We start from the raw sequence: 14555 nt of genomic DNA on the forward strand, positions 1-14555 counted from the left end.
TGGTAACGGGCAGTGCCCTCTTGCTTTGTCTCAGTCTTAGGGGAAAGGCATTAAGTAGTTCACTACTGGGTATGATGGTATTGGTGGATATTTTATAGATGCCGTTTGTCAGATTAAGGAAGTTCCCTTCTGTTTATTTGTTGGCTGCGCTGCGTCTATTGTTGGCGCACGAGGGCTTTCTCTATTTGCAGTGAGCAGGGGCTGCTGTTCTTTGCAGTGAGCTGGATTCCGTGGCTTCTCCTGTTGCAGAGCCCAGGCTCTAGGCATGCGGGCTCAGTAGTTGTAGCACATGGGCATTGCTGCTCTGTGGCATGTGGAATCTTCCTGGAGCAGGCATCAAAGCCATGTCCCCTGCATTGGCGGGTGGATTCTTGTCCACTGTACCATTGGGAAGACCCAGGAAGTTTCCTTCTATTTCCTAGTTTGCTAAGAGTTTTTATCATGAGTGGATGTTGAATTTTGTCAAATGTTTTTTTCTGGTCCAGCAGTCTTAGAAAATTGATTGCCTTTTATACACAAATTTAACTCCCCCTTCTCTCCCACAGTCATTCTAATGTGCTTAACCATTTATCTCTCTTCATGTATGATCTTATTAAGTTGTATTCTTTATGAACGTGTATCTGTACATAAATATGGGTGTGTTTATTATAAAAAGTTCTTTACGTATATAAAGCTCTTTCTCTTTCCACCGATCTCCATGATTTTAAGATCTGTGTGCATTCTGTGGGTGCATCTCACCAAATTGTTACCAACTATTGAAGCACTGTGAAACAGACCGTGGGGGGCTGAGCACAGAATACATTAACAGGGGTAATGACAGTGGAAAGTCTGAGTCACTGACACACCAAATCAGTGGGAGGAATGCGGAGTTTCAGGTGTTCATGAGTTCCAACGCTGGCCCTGCCCCTTCCACGCTGTGTGATCTTGGGGCGTTGTTTACCTTCCCTGAGCCTCAGTTTCTTCTTAGCATGGGGCTGACACCTTTCATGACCGTCATGAAGACTAAGCAAGATAGTGTGGAAGTCCCAGGACTCTGTAAACGTGGCCGCACAATGTTAAGTCTCTCTTCCTCCTCGTGACTGGTGCTGGCAGGAAGTAAGGGTGGAGAGCGTGGATGCTGAGCTCCCGGTGTGTTTAACGTCCGTTTCCCCTCTGCCTCTCTGCAGGACACAGTGGCCTTGGAGAGTATGCCCCTGCTCGGCTTCACCATTGCGCCAGGCAAGGAGGAAGGCAGCAGTGAAGCCGGACCTACTTTTCATCTTTATCACAAGAAGACCCTATTTTATAGCTTCAAAGCCGAGGATAGTAATTCGGCTCAGAGGTACCAAAATGATTAGTCCTGCATTTCCCCGTCCCCCCTCTCAGAAAGGAACCAGCTGTCACCGTGGGCTTTGGCTTCTGTTCTTCTCCGGCTCTCCTGTCCTGTCAGGTTCCCTTGGAGCACAGCAGAAGAGCGGATTGAAATTCCCAGGCAGACCTCAGACAGACTGTGGGTGGGGTTCCGGACCAGGGGATGAAGCGCATGTGGCAGTCGAGGGAGTCCCAAGCTTTTGGGTTTCCCAGTGCATACACAAGTTACGTTTATCCTGTAGTCTATTAACTGTGCAGTCGCGTTATGTCTACAAAAGTGTGCGTTCCTTAACTGGAAAATACTTTATTGCTAAAAGTACTAACCATCATCTGAGCCCCTTCAGAAGTCATAATCTTTTTGGGGTAGTAACAACAAAGACCACTGGTCACAGATCACCACAACAAATCGACTAACGATGGAGAAGTCTGAAATACGGTGAGAACTGCCAAAAGGTGATGCAGACACACAAAGTGAGCAAATACTGTTGGGGAAGGGTGCTGCTTGCTAGACATGCTGGACACAGGGTTTCCACAAACCTTCCAACTTAGAATGCAGTGTCTCTGAGCACAGGAAGGCAAAGCATGATAAAGCAGGGTCTGCCTGTATTATGACTCATCCATACGGGGTGCACTGATTCAGCAGCTGTGCACTGCACTCCGGGCCTTTTGCTAGATGCGAGGGAAACAAACAGAATAGGACCTGGTCGCTCACCTTGGATTAATGATACTGTTGTCTAATCACTCTTGGGTTCCATGACCAGAGTTCCAGGCAGAACCTCCACACCAAGTGTCTCCGCTCTTGTGTGTTGCAGGTGGATCGAGGCCATGGAAGACGCAAGTGTGTTATAGCAGTTACCTAGCATGTGGACTCAGAGGACACTCTTAGGTTGACATGTGGACCCTCCTAGAAGCCGCTCCGTGTCTCCACCCGTCCGACACACACCTGGGTTCAGCATGGGGCCTGGCCTTTTCGGCCGTCACCCCCCCTTCACACCTTCACAAGTGGACCCGTTAAGGGATATTTATGGACCTTTTCTGTCTCCGTGTTGTCCACCCTCCCCACTCCAGCGTTAACTATTTCCCTTTCCAGTAGTGCGTTAAAATTTAGTGACACGAGGACGTGGAAACCAGTAGAGAAGTACGTTGTAGAACTGCAGGCTTCTTAGTGGAAACAAGCTTTTACAGTTTTTTTTTTTTCACTCCTGGTAAACATGATCGCCTTTCATGTCGTTGATGTCGGTGCCTCAGGTGAAATGAAAAACAACCAGTAGATAACAGCTACTGTCATCAAAAAGCACTTTATTGTTTTCCTGAGCAGCAACCTCCGGTTTGATTATTTTTCCCTCGAGGGACTTCCATAAGTCAGCGGTAGGTGGAGCCCTGTGGATTTATTTGCCACCAGCCCTGGCTGTGGTGGACCAGCAGGTGACGCCGGGAGGCCCCCTGGCCTCGGAGGGCTCAGGGCCAGGAAACCCTGGGAGCAGAAGCGGAGGACTGTCTCCTCCAAGCGACCACTCACCCTGCAGACCGCCGCAGCTTCCTAAAGGAGGAAACTGCCTCCTCCCTATAGCGGTCCTGACACCTCACCAGTGCTGGAAACTCGGCTGCTGCCAGACCCGGTCCCCACCCTGGAGGTCACCACAGACCCTCCTGAGAGATGGGCTCTGCTTTAATTTATTGTGTGCCTTCCTGAGTTTACCCCGCACAGGCCGACAGCGATATGCTTGTGAGAACTGCCCTTGCTTTCGACATCGTGATCCTTCTGCTGTATTCCTGAAGCCTTGAAAGAGAGGGAAGGAGAGAAGACAAGATGCGATGGGAAGGTGAATTCGTGGTGTTGGCCAGTGGCTCTGGACACAGTTGAGGGAGGCCTAGAATTGTGGCTTGAAGATGCCCTGTGGGCGCCTGGGGCTTGGTCCCTTCCCGCTGATGACTGCTCACGATGCTGGACGTGTTTTTACACAAAGCAGAGTGGCGGGGGGCCTCCTTGTTACTGTCATCGAAATAAAAAACAGTCATATCATTTTCTGATGTCTTGTCCCCACCTTCCTGTTCCCCTGTTCCTTAAAAAAAAAAAGGCAGTTGCTGAACATTTTATAAAAAGCACCATCTCCAGGAATTAACTTACATTAAATATTTTCAGGGGAATTTTTTTTTTTCCTAGTTTGCAGTTCTTTAAAATATGTTTGGTTAAACATTTTGAGGACCCAGACTAAGTGATAAGAGAGGTCTTCTTGTTAATTTTTGAGGACAATTCCCGTGGAATCATTTTCATCATCGGACCTATTGAGATGGGCCTTTTAGACTCTGAGCCTTTGAAAAGCACAGCAAGGGACTTCCTTGGTGGTCCAGTGGCTAAGGCTCCACACTTTCAATCCAGGGGCCTGGGTTCAATCCCAGGTCAGGGAACCAGATCCCATATGTTGCAGCTAAGGGTTTGAATGCCACACCTGCAGGCTGCAACAAAGCTCTTAAGGTCCTGCCTGTACAGCTAAGGCCTAGTGCAGCCAAATAAATCATTTTTTAAATTTTAATTAATTTTTAATTTAATTTATATTTAATTAATATATATATATTTTTTAAGTGCAGCAAGACTTCAGCAAGAGGAAGCAGGCACTTTCCCAGCCTGCCTGTGCTGTGGCCCATTGTCAGTTTCTGAGCTCCAGGTAGAATTGTGTGTCCAGAAGTCCGGTGAAGGTTTCTTTCCCCAAGTAACATCCTATTTCTGGTACTCTAAAGGAGCTGTGACAGGGTTTTTCTTCTCGGTGAATAGTTGCCCCCGATAGAATCCCGGGTTGTTGATAGAACATATCGGATGGGTCTTGTAAGAGGAGGGAGCCACAGAGGTCTTCCACAGTTCCTGCGTGTTGGGGCCACGACCTGCCTGGTTACCTGGGTCTTGTTTTCACCTGTGCACCCCCTGGTTCTGGGAGGACTCATTTCCTCCAATCTCTTCTGGCCCACATTGCTCGTTGTCCCTCACCCGCCCCCTTCTCTGTCCGACTTGCCTTACGTGTTTGTGTCACTGTCTGCCCACTGGGCGAGTCCGGAGTAGCTCAGAGGAAGCCGCCCCCCTGGCTGATGGCGCTTTTTCTCCCTGGGCCCGGAGGTTGCAGGAGCAGCCGCCCACGGCCCCACAATTTACTGCTTCTCCGCCTGCGCCCCGGGGGCACTGGGCAGCCCCTCCTGCATGTCCCCAGCAGAGTGCATTTCTAGGGAGGAGGCAGTGCTGTGACCCAGAAGCCAGCGGCCCGGAGTCCCGGGGCCTTCACCTGTCATCCGGAGACCCTCCCGGCCCCCCAGAGCGTTCAGCGCACACCGGCTGTTTGTCAAAGCACACTGCAGGCCCCTGGCCCTCGAGAGCAGGTAGCACTCCCTTTAACTGCGGTGGTTTCACAGCTTTCCTGAGACTGGGTGTGTCTCTCCAGCCTGGACGGGGCCTCATCAGCAGGAAGAAGTGTGATTGTCATCACTGACGCGGCACACACGGGCACACGGGAGAGTCCAGGATGGTGATTGAGGTCCCGGGTCCCCATAATGAAGCTTCTGGGTGTCAGGAATCCGCTCTGAGTTGTTCTACTCAGGCTGACAGACTCCCCTGGACACAGCCCGGGCTGGGGAGGCGTGGGGGCGACGCCCAGGGGGTGTCGGGGTGTGCACCATGCGCTGGGACTGAGGTGTGCTAGTCGGAGTCCTTTCTCCATCTAGTCCAGCCTCTCGTTTGATTGATAGGGGGAATGGTGTCGCTGAACACTGAGGCCATAAATGGGGACGAGGCCACCTGGGCTGGGAGTGGTGGGAGCAGATGGAGCCCAGCTCTCTCTCTGCCTTGGGACAAAGTCAACATTCTGGAAGACTCTTCCATTCATGGCTTCAGCCTGGGGTATGCGGCCTCTGTGAGCAGGGGGGCTTCCTTGCTTCCACGTGTTAACTGTCAGTTGAGGGGACAACTGTGCCCACACTAAGATGTCTGTTTTTCAACAGCAAAGAAAAGGAAACCAGCTTCACGCTGCATTAGACAGCTAGGAGATCCACTCAATGAGAGGATGTGGGAAAAAGGGGTGGGTTCAGGGCTGGACAGTGTCTCCCAAGCTCCAGACTCTTTGGGTTTCTCTGACCTACAGTCCGTTGTCAGCTTGATTCCAATGCTGGTTCCCAAGAGGCTGACCGCTGACCACCCCCAGTGGTGGGGGCTGTAGCTTTTTCTTAGAAGCCCTGAGCGAGCCCTGCACACAGCTGCCGGACACTTAGTGAGCTGGTCACGGTGAAGGGCACCAAGGTGGCCCCATAGACCAGTCAGCTGGGGGAAAAGGAGGGGGGTGGGCCGGCTGCTGGGGACTCACCCCCAGTGGCCACTCTCTGGACCACATTTTTTGAAAAGACTGTGGTTTGGATTAGTGCAGTGCAAGGGCTGTGCCTTGCTGTGAATTTGGGGTATGTTTTGTGGGAAAGTAACTTACATAAGTGTTATTGGGGCATCTGTTACATATATTGCTGAAGGTATTACTTTAAGTGACTTTGGGGAGGCTGGTTTGATGTTACTGGTATTTTAAGCCCCTAGTCAATTACTAAATCAGCAGCCAACAGCACTGACCTCTCACGAGCTCCTAGGAGACCTTTGTGTGATTATTAACAACAAATAATAAATAGCATGCATCTCAGCATGAAGGACTCTAAGCACCTTAACCCCGCTCCTCCATTTATTTGTCCCAAGGATGTTAAGGTGAGTTCTTATTATCTCCATTTTGCAGATGAGGAAACTGGGAATAGAAACCTTGTGTCACAAGCCTGGAGTCACACACTCGAGATCGGGAAACCTATGCTTATTACTGCTCCCCTGTAGTGTCTCTGTTCAACGTATGTGAGCTGATAGTCTGAGTTATTAATGTTTTCTCAGACTTGCAATGTGAAGTCCCTCCTAAAATCAACAGAAAACTCTGACTGCTGTGGACCATTCAGTAGGACCTTTTCCCCAAAGTCATAACACACACAAGGTGCATTTCTTTATCCAACCATGTACATAATCCAGTGTTATTTCAGTATTCTAATTGCAACGATGAATACAGTTCTGTTTTTCTGCAATCATGCACAAGGTTTGCTTCAACTTAAGCTGGGGTATTTAAAATCCAACTTAATATTTTAAATCAAAAGTACATATGCTTTAAAAAGTGTTAACATCTCATGCTTCTAGTGTGATTCAGTTGACATGTTAGGAGGAACACTCACATACGAAGGATTTTTTTTTTTTTACATATGAAGGTTTTTTAAGGCAAGTGATCCTGGGAATTCACCACATGTTTCTCACATAATGGAATAGATTAGAATTTCTAAGATATATTTCTAAATAATAATAACCTAGAAATTGATCAGTTACTTGCTATTCTTGAACCCTTTGTGAATTTGTATCCTCTGGTGAAGTCATGTCCTGTGAGAATGGACAGGTCTTATTTTGGGGTGGAAGCCATCATACCCTTGCCACTCCAGTTCCCAGGGGGAGAGAACACCTCTGTGTCCTGGGGGGTCATGTCCCAAGGGACGGGGTTATGTCCAGAAATGAAACGAAGCGGGGCAGAGCCGGGGGCCTGTCAGTCATGTGAAGGCAGAGCAGCGTTGTCGGGGCGACCACTCTACAACATGCTGCAGAGCCTGGGCCACTTTACCGAGGCTGCCCCCCTTGGGGCGCAGCGGGTAACATCGGAGGCGGAGCCAGCCCAGGGGACAGCTGTGGAGGTTCTGTGGCCTGAGACGGCCAGCGTGGAGTTCATCCCCACCTTGCCTGCGTGGCCTTGGGCTCCTCCCGTGGCTCACCCCTCTCCTCTGGGGTTCCCTTCTCTGGGTCTACAAGTGCCCTCGGGACACTGTGGATGTGCAGGCTGGCGATCTGGGCTTGGGAGGGTCTGCGAAGGTGTTCAGAGTCAAAGCTTGGTCTGTGGGCAGTGACCCCAGGTTGTGGCCAGACTTGGAGTTGGCAGTGGATAGTCAGATTCTGAGCCAAAGAGGAGACCCAAGGGCATCTGGAATGATGTGTTAGCAATGAGGGCTGTCACTGGTACCATGATGGGACCTCACGGCACCTTTTAGAATGCGACAGCGTGCTAGACGATCTCAGGAGAAATACACAGCCGAGGCGGTGGACATCGGAGGGGAAGCCAGCTCAGACCCGGGACTGTGGAGCCAGTGCCTGGCACGGCAACATCCCCTTCCACGGAACTCTCAGAAGTTTAATGCCCTGTGCCCGCCCTCACAGCATCCTGGTTTTCATGGAGTGATTTTGCAGACATGCTGTCTACGTGGCCAGGGTCTCTCCTGTGGACAGGTGATTGATGATGTCTTACAGGAAAGGGTGTTCTGTGTTGGCAGAGCAGAGTGACAGGTCTCTTCCCTGTGCTGACCACCTTTCCAGGGTGATGTTGTAACAGTGTGGCGAGCGAAAGAGAAGCTTGGACAAGAGAAAATCTGTATTCAGAAAGCACAAAGCAGAAAAGAAAGGGCGGAAAAAAGCACCATAAATGAAGTTTCTTTTTCCTTGTTTTTCAAACTCTGAGAGTGAGTTACAAATCAGTGTCATGGATCACAACCAGGACCCCACCCTGCCTCACACAACAGAGAGCGAAGTAGAAGGCAGCAGGATAGTCCATCATCACCAGGGACCAGATTCATGACATTTTTGTTTTAATCATATGTGTATGTATATATATATATTTATATACTATGTACATATATACTACGTATATATGTGGCTTCCCAGGTGCTGCTAGTGGTAAAGAACCCACCTGCCGATACAAAAGATGTAAGAGACAGGGTTGAGTCCTTGACTTGGGAAGACCCCTGGAGGAGGACATAGCAGCCCGCTGCAGTAGTCTTGGCTGGAGAATCCCACGGACAGAGGAGCCTGGCGGGCTCACAGTCTACAGGGTTGCAAAGAGTCAGACACAACTGAAGCGACTAAGCACACATGCTATGTATGATGTGCTGCTTGTTGATGTAAAGTATATTTATACTTAATAGACCACGGTCAAAAAAAATTCTGAACCACTGGCTTAAGAGTATCAGGTAAGGGGAGGGGGAAATAAAGAGCACAAAGTTGCAATTAGACAAATTAGACAAATTAAACCAAAACAGAAGAATTAAAATCACATATTCAAAAGTAGTGACACTTGGTTTTTTCTGAACACTTCAAAATACTGCAAAGAGGAAAATGTATGAAATTCATGGCAAATCTACAAAAATTCTTTGTTTTTTTGAAACTGCTGATTGAAACTCTGATCCACTCTTAAATACTGACTTTCCTAGCACAAAGAAATGCTGATTTACCTGTCATTTCTGAAATGTCTTTGAACAAATCAAATTTCATGTTGAAACCTGGAGCCTCAAGAAGCAGCTAGATAACCAGGAAACATGCATTTCTTGGCTCCCTCCCAAAACCTACTGAAAGGACTATAAACGAATAAAAAGATATAACCTGAAGGATAGAGAAAATCCAGGAGGCAAAGGGTGTGGAAACTGTCATTTTTGGAAGATACAACATGTGGGGACAGTGATGGCTACCTTGGCACAGAATTCGAACACGAAAGGTGCCCCCAGGGAGAGACGCCAGCCAGACACATTGGCCTCTGCTTCTGGAACAGGCTCGGAAGCCAGAGGCACAGGGTCTGGGAAGGCCACGAAAGGAGTAAAGACAGGAGCGCCAGTTGAGTGTCTATGAGGAACCCTGAGACCCTCATCCCCTGACCCCACGCTGCACAGACAAGTGACTGCTCTCCTTCTGCCCTGGCAGGAGACAGGAAGTTTATTCAAAATATAAGAACTACAAGAGGAACAGCCCCCCATCTGCATCACACACACACACACACACACACACACACACACACTTTGGATTCAACTTTTAAATGAGGGGCTCTTTTTCTGCCTGCCAAGTTCTTTTCCTTGACATGCAAACTGTGCCCAACAGAATCACAATTCTGAGTTCCACAGTGTTTTTGTCGGAAGACCACCACTGCCATCTGAAGGTGGCAGAAAGGACCCCGGGAAGGACTTCCAATCGCCCTGGCTCGGGGGTTTGGATTTTATCTGCTTACTCAAAGGTCCCAAACTAGTTCCGAGGCCCAGAACCGTGCTTAAGAGATGCTGCTTGCTTGGTCCGCAGAGTTTAGAAACCGGTTGCAAACTGCAGTATGTTAAAGGTAAGAAATTCCACATTTACACGTCTGGATTCCTGGCTTCTCTTGAGAAATCTGAGATGCGGTGTCTCTGGGCCGCATTCCAGGTGCTGATGAGGGGCTCTACCCTTTAAGTGGGTGGTGAGCTCGCCAGGGGTCACTAACACCACTTAACACGTGAATGGTGTTTGTGTTTCTGAACCTCCCTTAGATTGCCAACCAGACTCCTACCCCCACTTAAGGTCCTCACCTTAGGCATCTGAGTTTTCCCTTCAGCCCTAAGCAATGCAGAACCAGTAAGAGAACTTCTTAAACAGAAGAGGGCCAGGAGCGGCTGTCTCAGCAGCAGCACAATCGGAGCAAGGAAGGGCGGATGAATGAATGGATATGGAGGGAAGCTACGTGGACTAGTTAGGAAGGCTAGGAGACCACAGCAGTTAAGACAGAGATAAGACCTAAACATGGGACCAGAAGAGGAGGGGCCAAATGTGAGGGTAAAACCAAGGGGATTTGTGTTGTTTAGACCCTCAGTCTTGACCGCGAACCCAGAGCTCCCTGGAAGCCGGAGGCCTCTAGCAGCGTCCCCCTCTCTCCCCAAGGCTGGGGCCGGGGTCCAAAGCAAAGCACTTAAGGGAGAGGCTGTTCCAAGGAATCTGCTTTGAGGTGCATTTCCTGGGCTATAGTGAACAGGTTTTGGGGTGGAACTCATCTCTTAGGAAACTCAAGGAATGCTATTTTCGACGGCTGGCAGCCCCAAGTGGCTTAGCTCTTGAGGTGGTGCTGGATTAGTAAAGAACTCCAGGCCTCACGACTCAAAGAGGCCCAATTAGATGACAGTTAAAAACACAACATGCTCTCAAGCATATTCTAAAAACAGGGGACCAAGGGCAGGTGGATGGTGGCTCAGATGGTAAAGCGCCTTCCTACAATGCAGGAGACCTGGGTTCGATCCCTGGGTTGGGAAGATCACCTGGAGAAGGAAATGGCAACCCACTCCAGTGGTATTCTTGCCTGGAAAATTCCTTGGACAGAGGAGCCTGGTAGGCTACAGTCCATGGGGTTGCAAAGAGTCGGACACAACTGAATGACTTCACTCACTTCATTTGCCATGCCTTGTGGCATGCAGGATCTTAGTTCCCCGACCAGGGATTGAACCTGTGCCCCTGATATTGAAGCATGGAGTCTTAACCACTGGACCACCAGGGAAGTCCCAGCAGGTGCCCTATTCTGAGAAGATAATCTGATTTTCCCTTGTTTTCAAGATAATGTGAACCAAGTAAAACTTATTAAGGCATGGGAGCTGGGGGGCAGAAACCAGAGTTGGCACTTCCCTGACCAGGGATTTAATACCCTGCATGCTGCTCAGCATGGCCAAAGCCCAAACAGAAACAACAAAACCCCTTAGAGTCATGACTCAGTAAAAGCCATTCCGGAGGGGTCTGGGACCCCCTCTTGCAGTGCTCCTGTGTTCCAGAACCATCCATCCACCACAGCACTGGGCTTTCTCTACCTGGGAAGAAAAAGGGTCACTGATACAGAAGCTGAGACTTCCCCAAGTAACCTTCTACCATGACAGAGCTTGACTGGGACAAAACTACACAGGTGGGCGGAAGAGAAAGGTTTTTTTTCTTTCCTAAATCCTCAAGGACAGAAGAGATTAAGCAGAAGGAATTCCCTAGCAGTCCTACCATTCCCAGTGGTTAGGCTTTCACTGCCCAGCACATGGGCTCAATCCTGGTTTGGAAACTAAGATCCTTCAAGCTGGGCAGCATGACCAAAAAAAAAAAAAAACATGTGTGTACACACACACACACACACACACACACACACACACAAAACTTAGCAGAAATCCCTATGATAAATGTCCCAGCACATGCCAGCCAGGTGACTTTGCAGATGTTATTCTCCCTCTCTTAAAAGGTTTTCTGCTTCTTCAGTTGTTTTAAAAAAAGAAAAAGATAATACCATCTACTTCACGGGGTTATTATAAAGATTAAACAGGATAATGTGTAAGTATAAGGAATGTGCAATCTGGTATTCAGTGATTACATCTATTCAGATTCCAAGTTATTTTTTTTTTAAAGGCTAGTAACAATTATATGAGGTTTAAAAGTTTATTTTATAAATGTGTCATCATTATATAAATGACAGAAGTGTCACAAATACTATATATAATAATAAGCTATTACAGAAAAATGATACAAAGATGTACATAAGTACTTATGAAGGTAATTATTAAGTCTTCCTAGTCTATGAAAATAAAAAGGAAAAACCTTTATTTATGCTATCACGAAAGCCATACCTTTTAGGTAAAAAGAAACTACTTGATAACAGTAATTTGAAAAATTTAGCACATCTACAACTATTGTTTAAAACTTGATTTTCATTAACATTTGTCATTTAAACACAGATAAGCTTGGATGGCAAAAAACATCTACTCAGGTATAAAATGAAAACTGCATTATCTACTTCCTGCTCTCAGTTAATGATTGCAGAACAGACCTGTTTGTAAGTGTTGTGGGAAAAAAGACCTGTCCAGAGGACCACAGAGGCCAAGGAGGGAGAACACCTCGATCTCATTCACAGGCTCTGTGGAGGGAGCTAGAAGCCTCAGGCTCACAGGCCAGCTCCAGGAAGTCTAACTAAACCATGCTTTCACTGAGTTCATCAGTAAAAACAAGATGATACCAACACTATTCATCATACCTTGCTGCTGGGAAAAGCATTCACTAGGTACCCACTTCATACCCACTCTGTACTAGGTACTGTGTTAAGGGCTGAGATAAGGACAAGGCACATTTCAGTACAGGCTCAGTGTGGGTAGATGCTGAGGAAATGAACATACAAGTGCTGGGTACTACCAGATAGATCATTCCCAATGGTTCTGTGAATGAGTAGTCTTCAGGCATAGTCAAGAAGTTAAAAAAAATTCTTGAACAAAAAGTTTTCTTCTTGCCACATGTTTTTGGAATTCGATCAGTGATTTGAGCCTGTGGCATGCATCAGAATGATATGGGGTGCCCAGTAGACATGCTGATGCCAGGCCCCACCCAGAGTTTTCAGGCCCAGCATGCGCCTGGCAGTTCTGAAGTGTACTCCCCAATCAAGAATAGTTTAAAGGCTGATAAAACAACATTCAAAGCACTGTGAATGCAAATGTGGATACTTTGTATTAATAGTCAAAAAAAGAAAAGTATAGCTAGTGTAAGACAATGTGTGTATTTTTGTTATTATAAAATCCATCAAGTACTACAAAGTCACTTAAGAGTTATCACTAAAAACTTCTGTCCAACACATAGTGGAGCAAAAGAAATGGCACTCTGGCAGTGCCTACCTGTTTGCAGAGGCCTGTTACCTGCTGATACTGTAATAGCAGTTTGCGTGTGCATGTCCATGAGCTTCTGTTTTCTGAGGCAGAAAAGTGCTCAAGATTATGAAGCCTTGTTATTAAAAAAAATTTTTTTAAGTCTTTATTGAATTTGTTACAATACTGCTTCTGTTTTTTTGCCCACAAGGCATGTGGGATCTCAGCTCCCATACCAGGCCTCCTCTTCCTTGCATTGGAAAGCCAAGGCTTAATCATTGGACCTCCAGGAAGGTCCTGCTATTACTTTTAATATCAACATTAACCAAGGTTTTAACTGCAATTTACTGACTACTACTACAGAGCAAACTGATATGGCATGGCTTACAACATAAAAGTTCAAAAGGACTAGATCAGAGCTTTGGCTTCATTTTCTGCACCTGTAGCACCAGAAAGGTCACTTATCTGGTCGTCGGTTCCTTCACCTCAGCAAAATGAAGTAACAGTGCCTTGTTCACAGAACTGTGAGTATTAAATGGAGAAAATCATAAGCCATCACAGAAACATTATTGTTTAGTATTCATTTCAAAATCTAGTACAATTGTAATTTGCCCCTTCTCCCCCCCAAAAAACCCCACAAAGAACCTCAATGTGTGTATTTTAAAGCTATAGCTAGAAGCGGTATACAACACTGAAAACCTAATTTGGGGGAGGAATGTACACAATTACAAAGCAGTACATGTTTACAAGGATTTATCATCAAAATACTGTGTTCCCTTAGGCATATCATTTGACCTTTCTGGCTCTCATCTTCCTCTTCCTTGAGAGGTGAAAACAAGGAAAATGGGTGTGTAAAAGCATTTCACAGCAAATAAAAACATTACAAGATTATGGACAAAATACTCAAAGTTGAGGTCACACTGATAAAAGCTAAATGGCTACTGGTTGGAAAAAAAAAACACGGTTAAATCATCCATCTTGGAGTCAGAATTTATTCATAATAAACAAGAAAAGTTCAGGGAAAAAAAATCAATCAGCAGATCTTATGCCTACAAAGCACGGTGATCAAGGAGTCTGGCCTATGCAGTTGAGGGCATCCCAAATAAAACGGCAGTCCGCACCATCCAAAGCAAGTCAAACCATCACTGAGAGAAATATCTAATGAATACCTACAACCCAAGATTCATAGGATCAAGAGAAGCAACTGTCTTTATATACGTAAGCAACTCTACAAGGAGTTTGTTTGTATACACTTAAGCATTGTTGCACTTCATTGGTAGGACTGATTCTGAAGCTGAAGCTCCAATCCTTTGGCCAGCTGATGGGAAGAACTGACTCACTGGAAAAGACCCTGACGCTGGGAAAGCCTGAAGGCAGGAGAAGGGGACGGCAAAGGATGAGAAGGTTGGATGGCATCACCGACTGGATGGACATGAGTTTGAGCAAGCTCCGAGAGTTGGTGATGGACAGGGAGGCTTGGCGTGCTGCAGTCCATGGGGTCGCAGAGTCGCACACGACTGAGCGACTGAACTGAACGGAAGCACTGTTGTTCAGTTTCAAACCGCGAGGAGACTCTGGACGTTAAGACTTGGGGCATATATTCCAGAAAAGACAGTGACAGGTTTGGCAGGGCTTCAACACGTTACCTGATACTCCCAGAAGCTGGTGCATCCTCGGATCATCCGCACCGAGGGCACGAACAGGTCAACGCCCACCCAACAAACCACCCACTTCCGCCCTCC

The 14555-nt window shown here is 47.2% G+C and overlaps 1 protein-coding gene across 2 annotated transcripts in view; it reads left to right on the forward strand.

The window, feature by feature from the left end:
- The window catches only part of FGD5 (FYVE, RhoGEF and PH domain containing 5), a 124852-nt gene extending 121479 nt beyond the window's left edge, over nt 1-3373 (forward strand). For both annotated transcript variants that reach the window (XM_070463539.1, XM_020872525.2), the window contains exons 20-21: nt 1167-1321; nt 2163-3373. In XM_070463539.1, coding sequence (XP_070319640.1) covers nt 1167-1321; nt 2163-2199 — 192 coding nt within the window. In that variant the 3' untranslated portion in view covers nt 2200-3373. The remainder of the gene's footprint in view (nt 1-1166; nt 1322-2162) is intronic.
- Nucleotides 3374-14555: the final 11182 nt, after the last annotated feature.

This window comes from Odocoileus virginianus, unplaced genomic scaffold, assembly GCF_023699985.2.
Source record: "Odocoileus virginianus isolate 20LAN1187 ecotype Illinois unplaced genomic scaffold, Ovbor_1.2 Unplaced_Contig_3, whole genome shotgun sequence".
NCBI classification, from domain to species: Eukaryota; Metazoa; Chordata; class Mammalia; order Artiodactyla; family Cervidae; genus Odocoileus; species Odocoileus virginianus.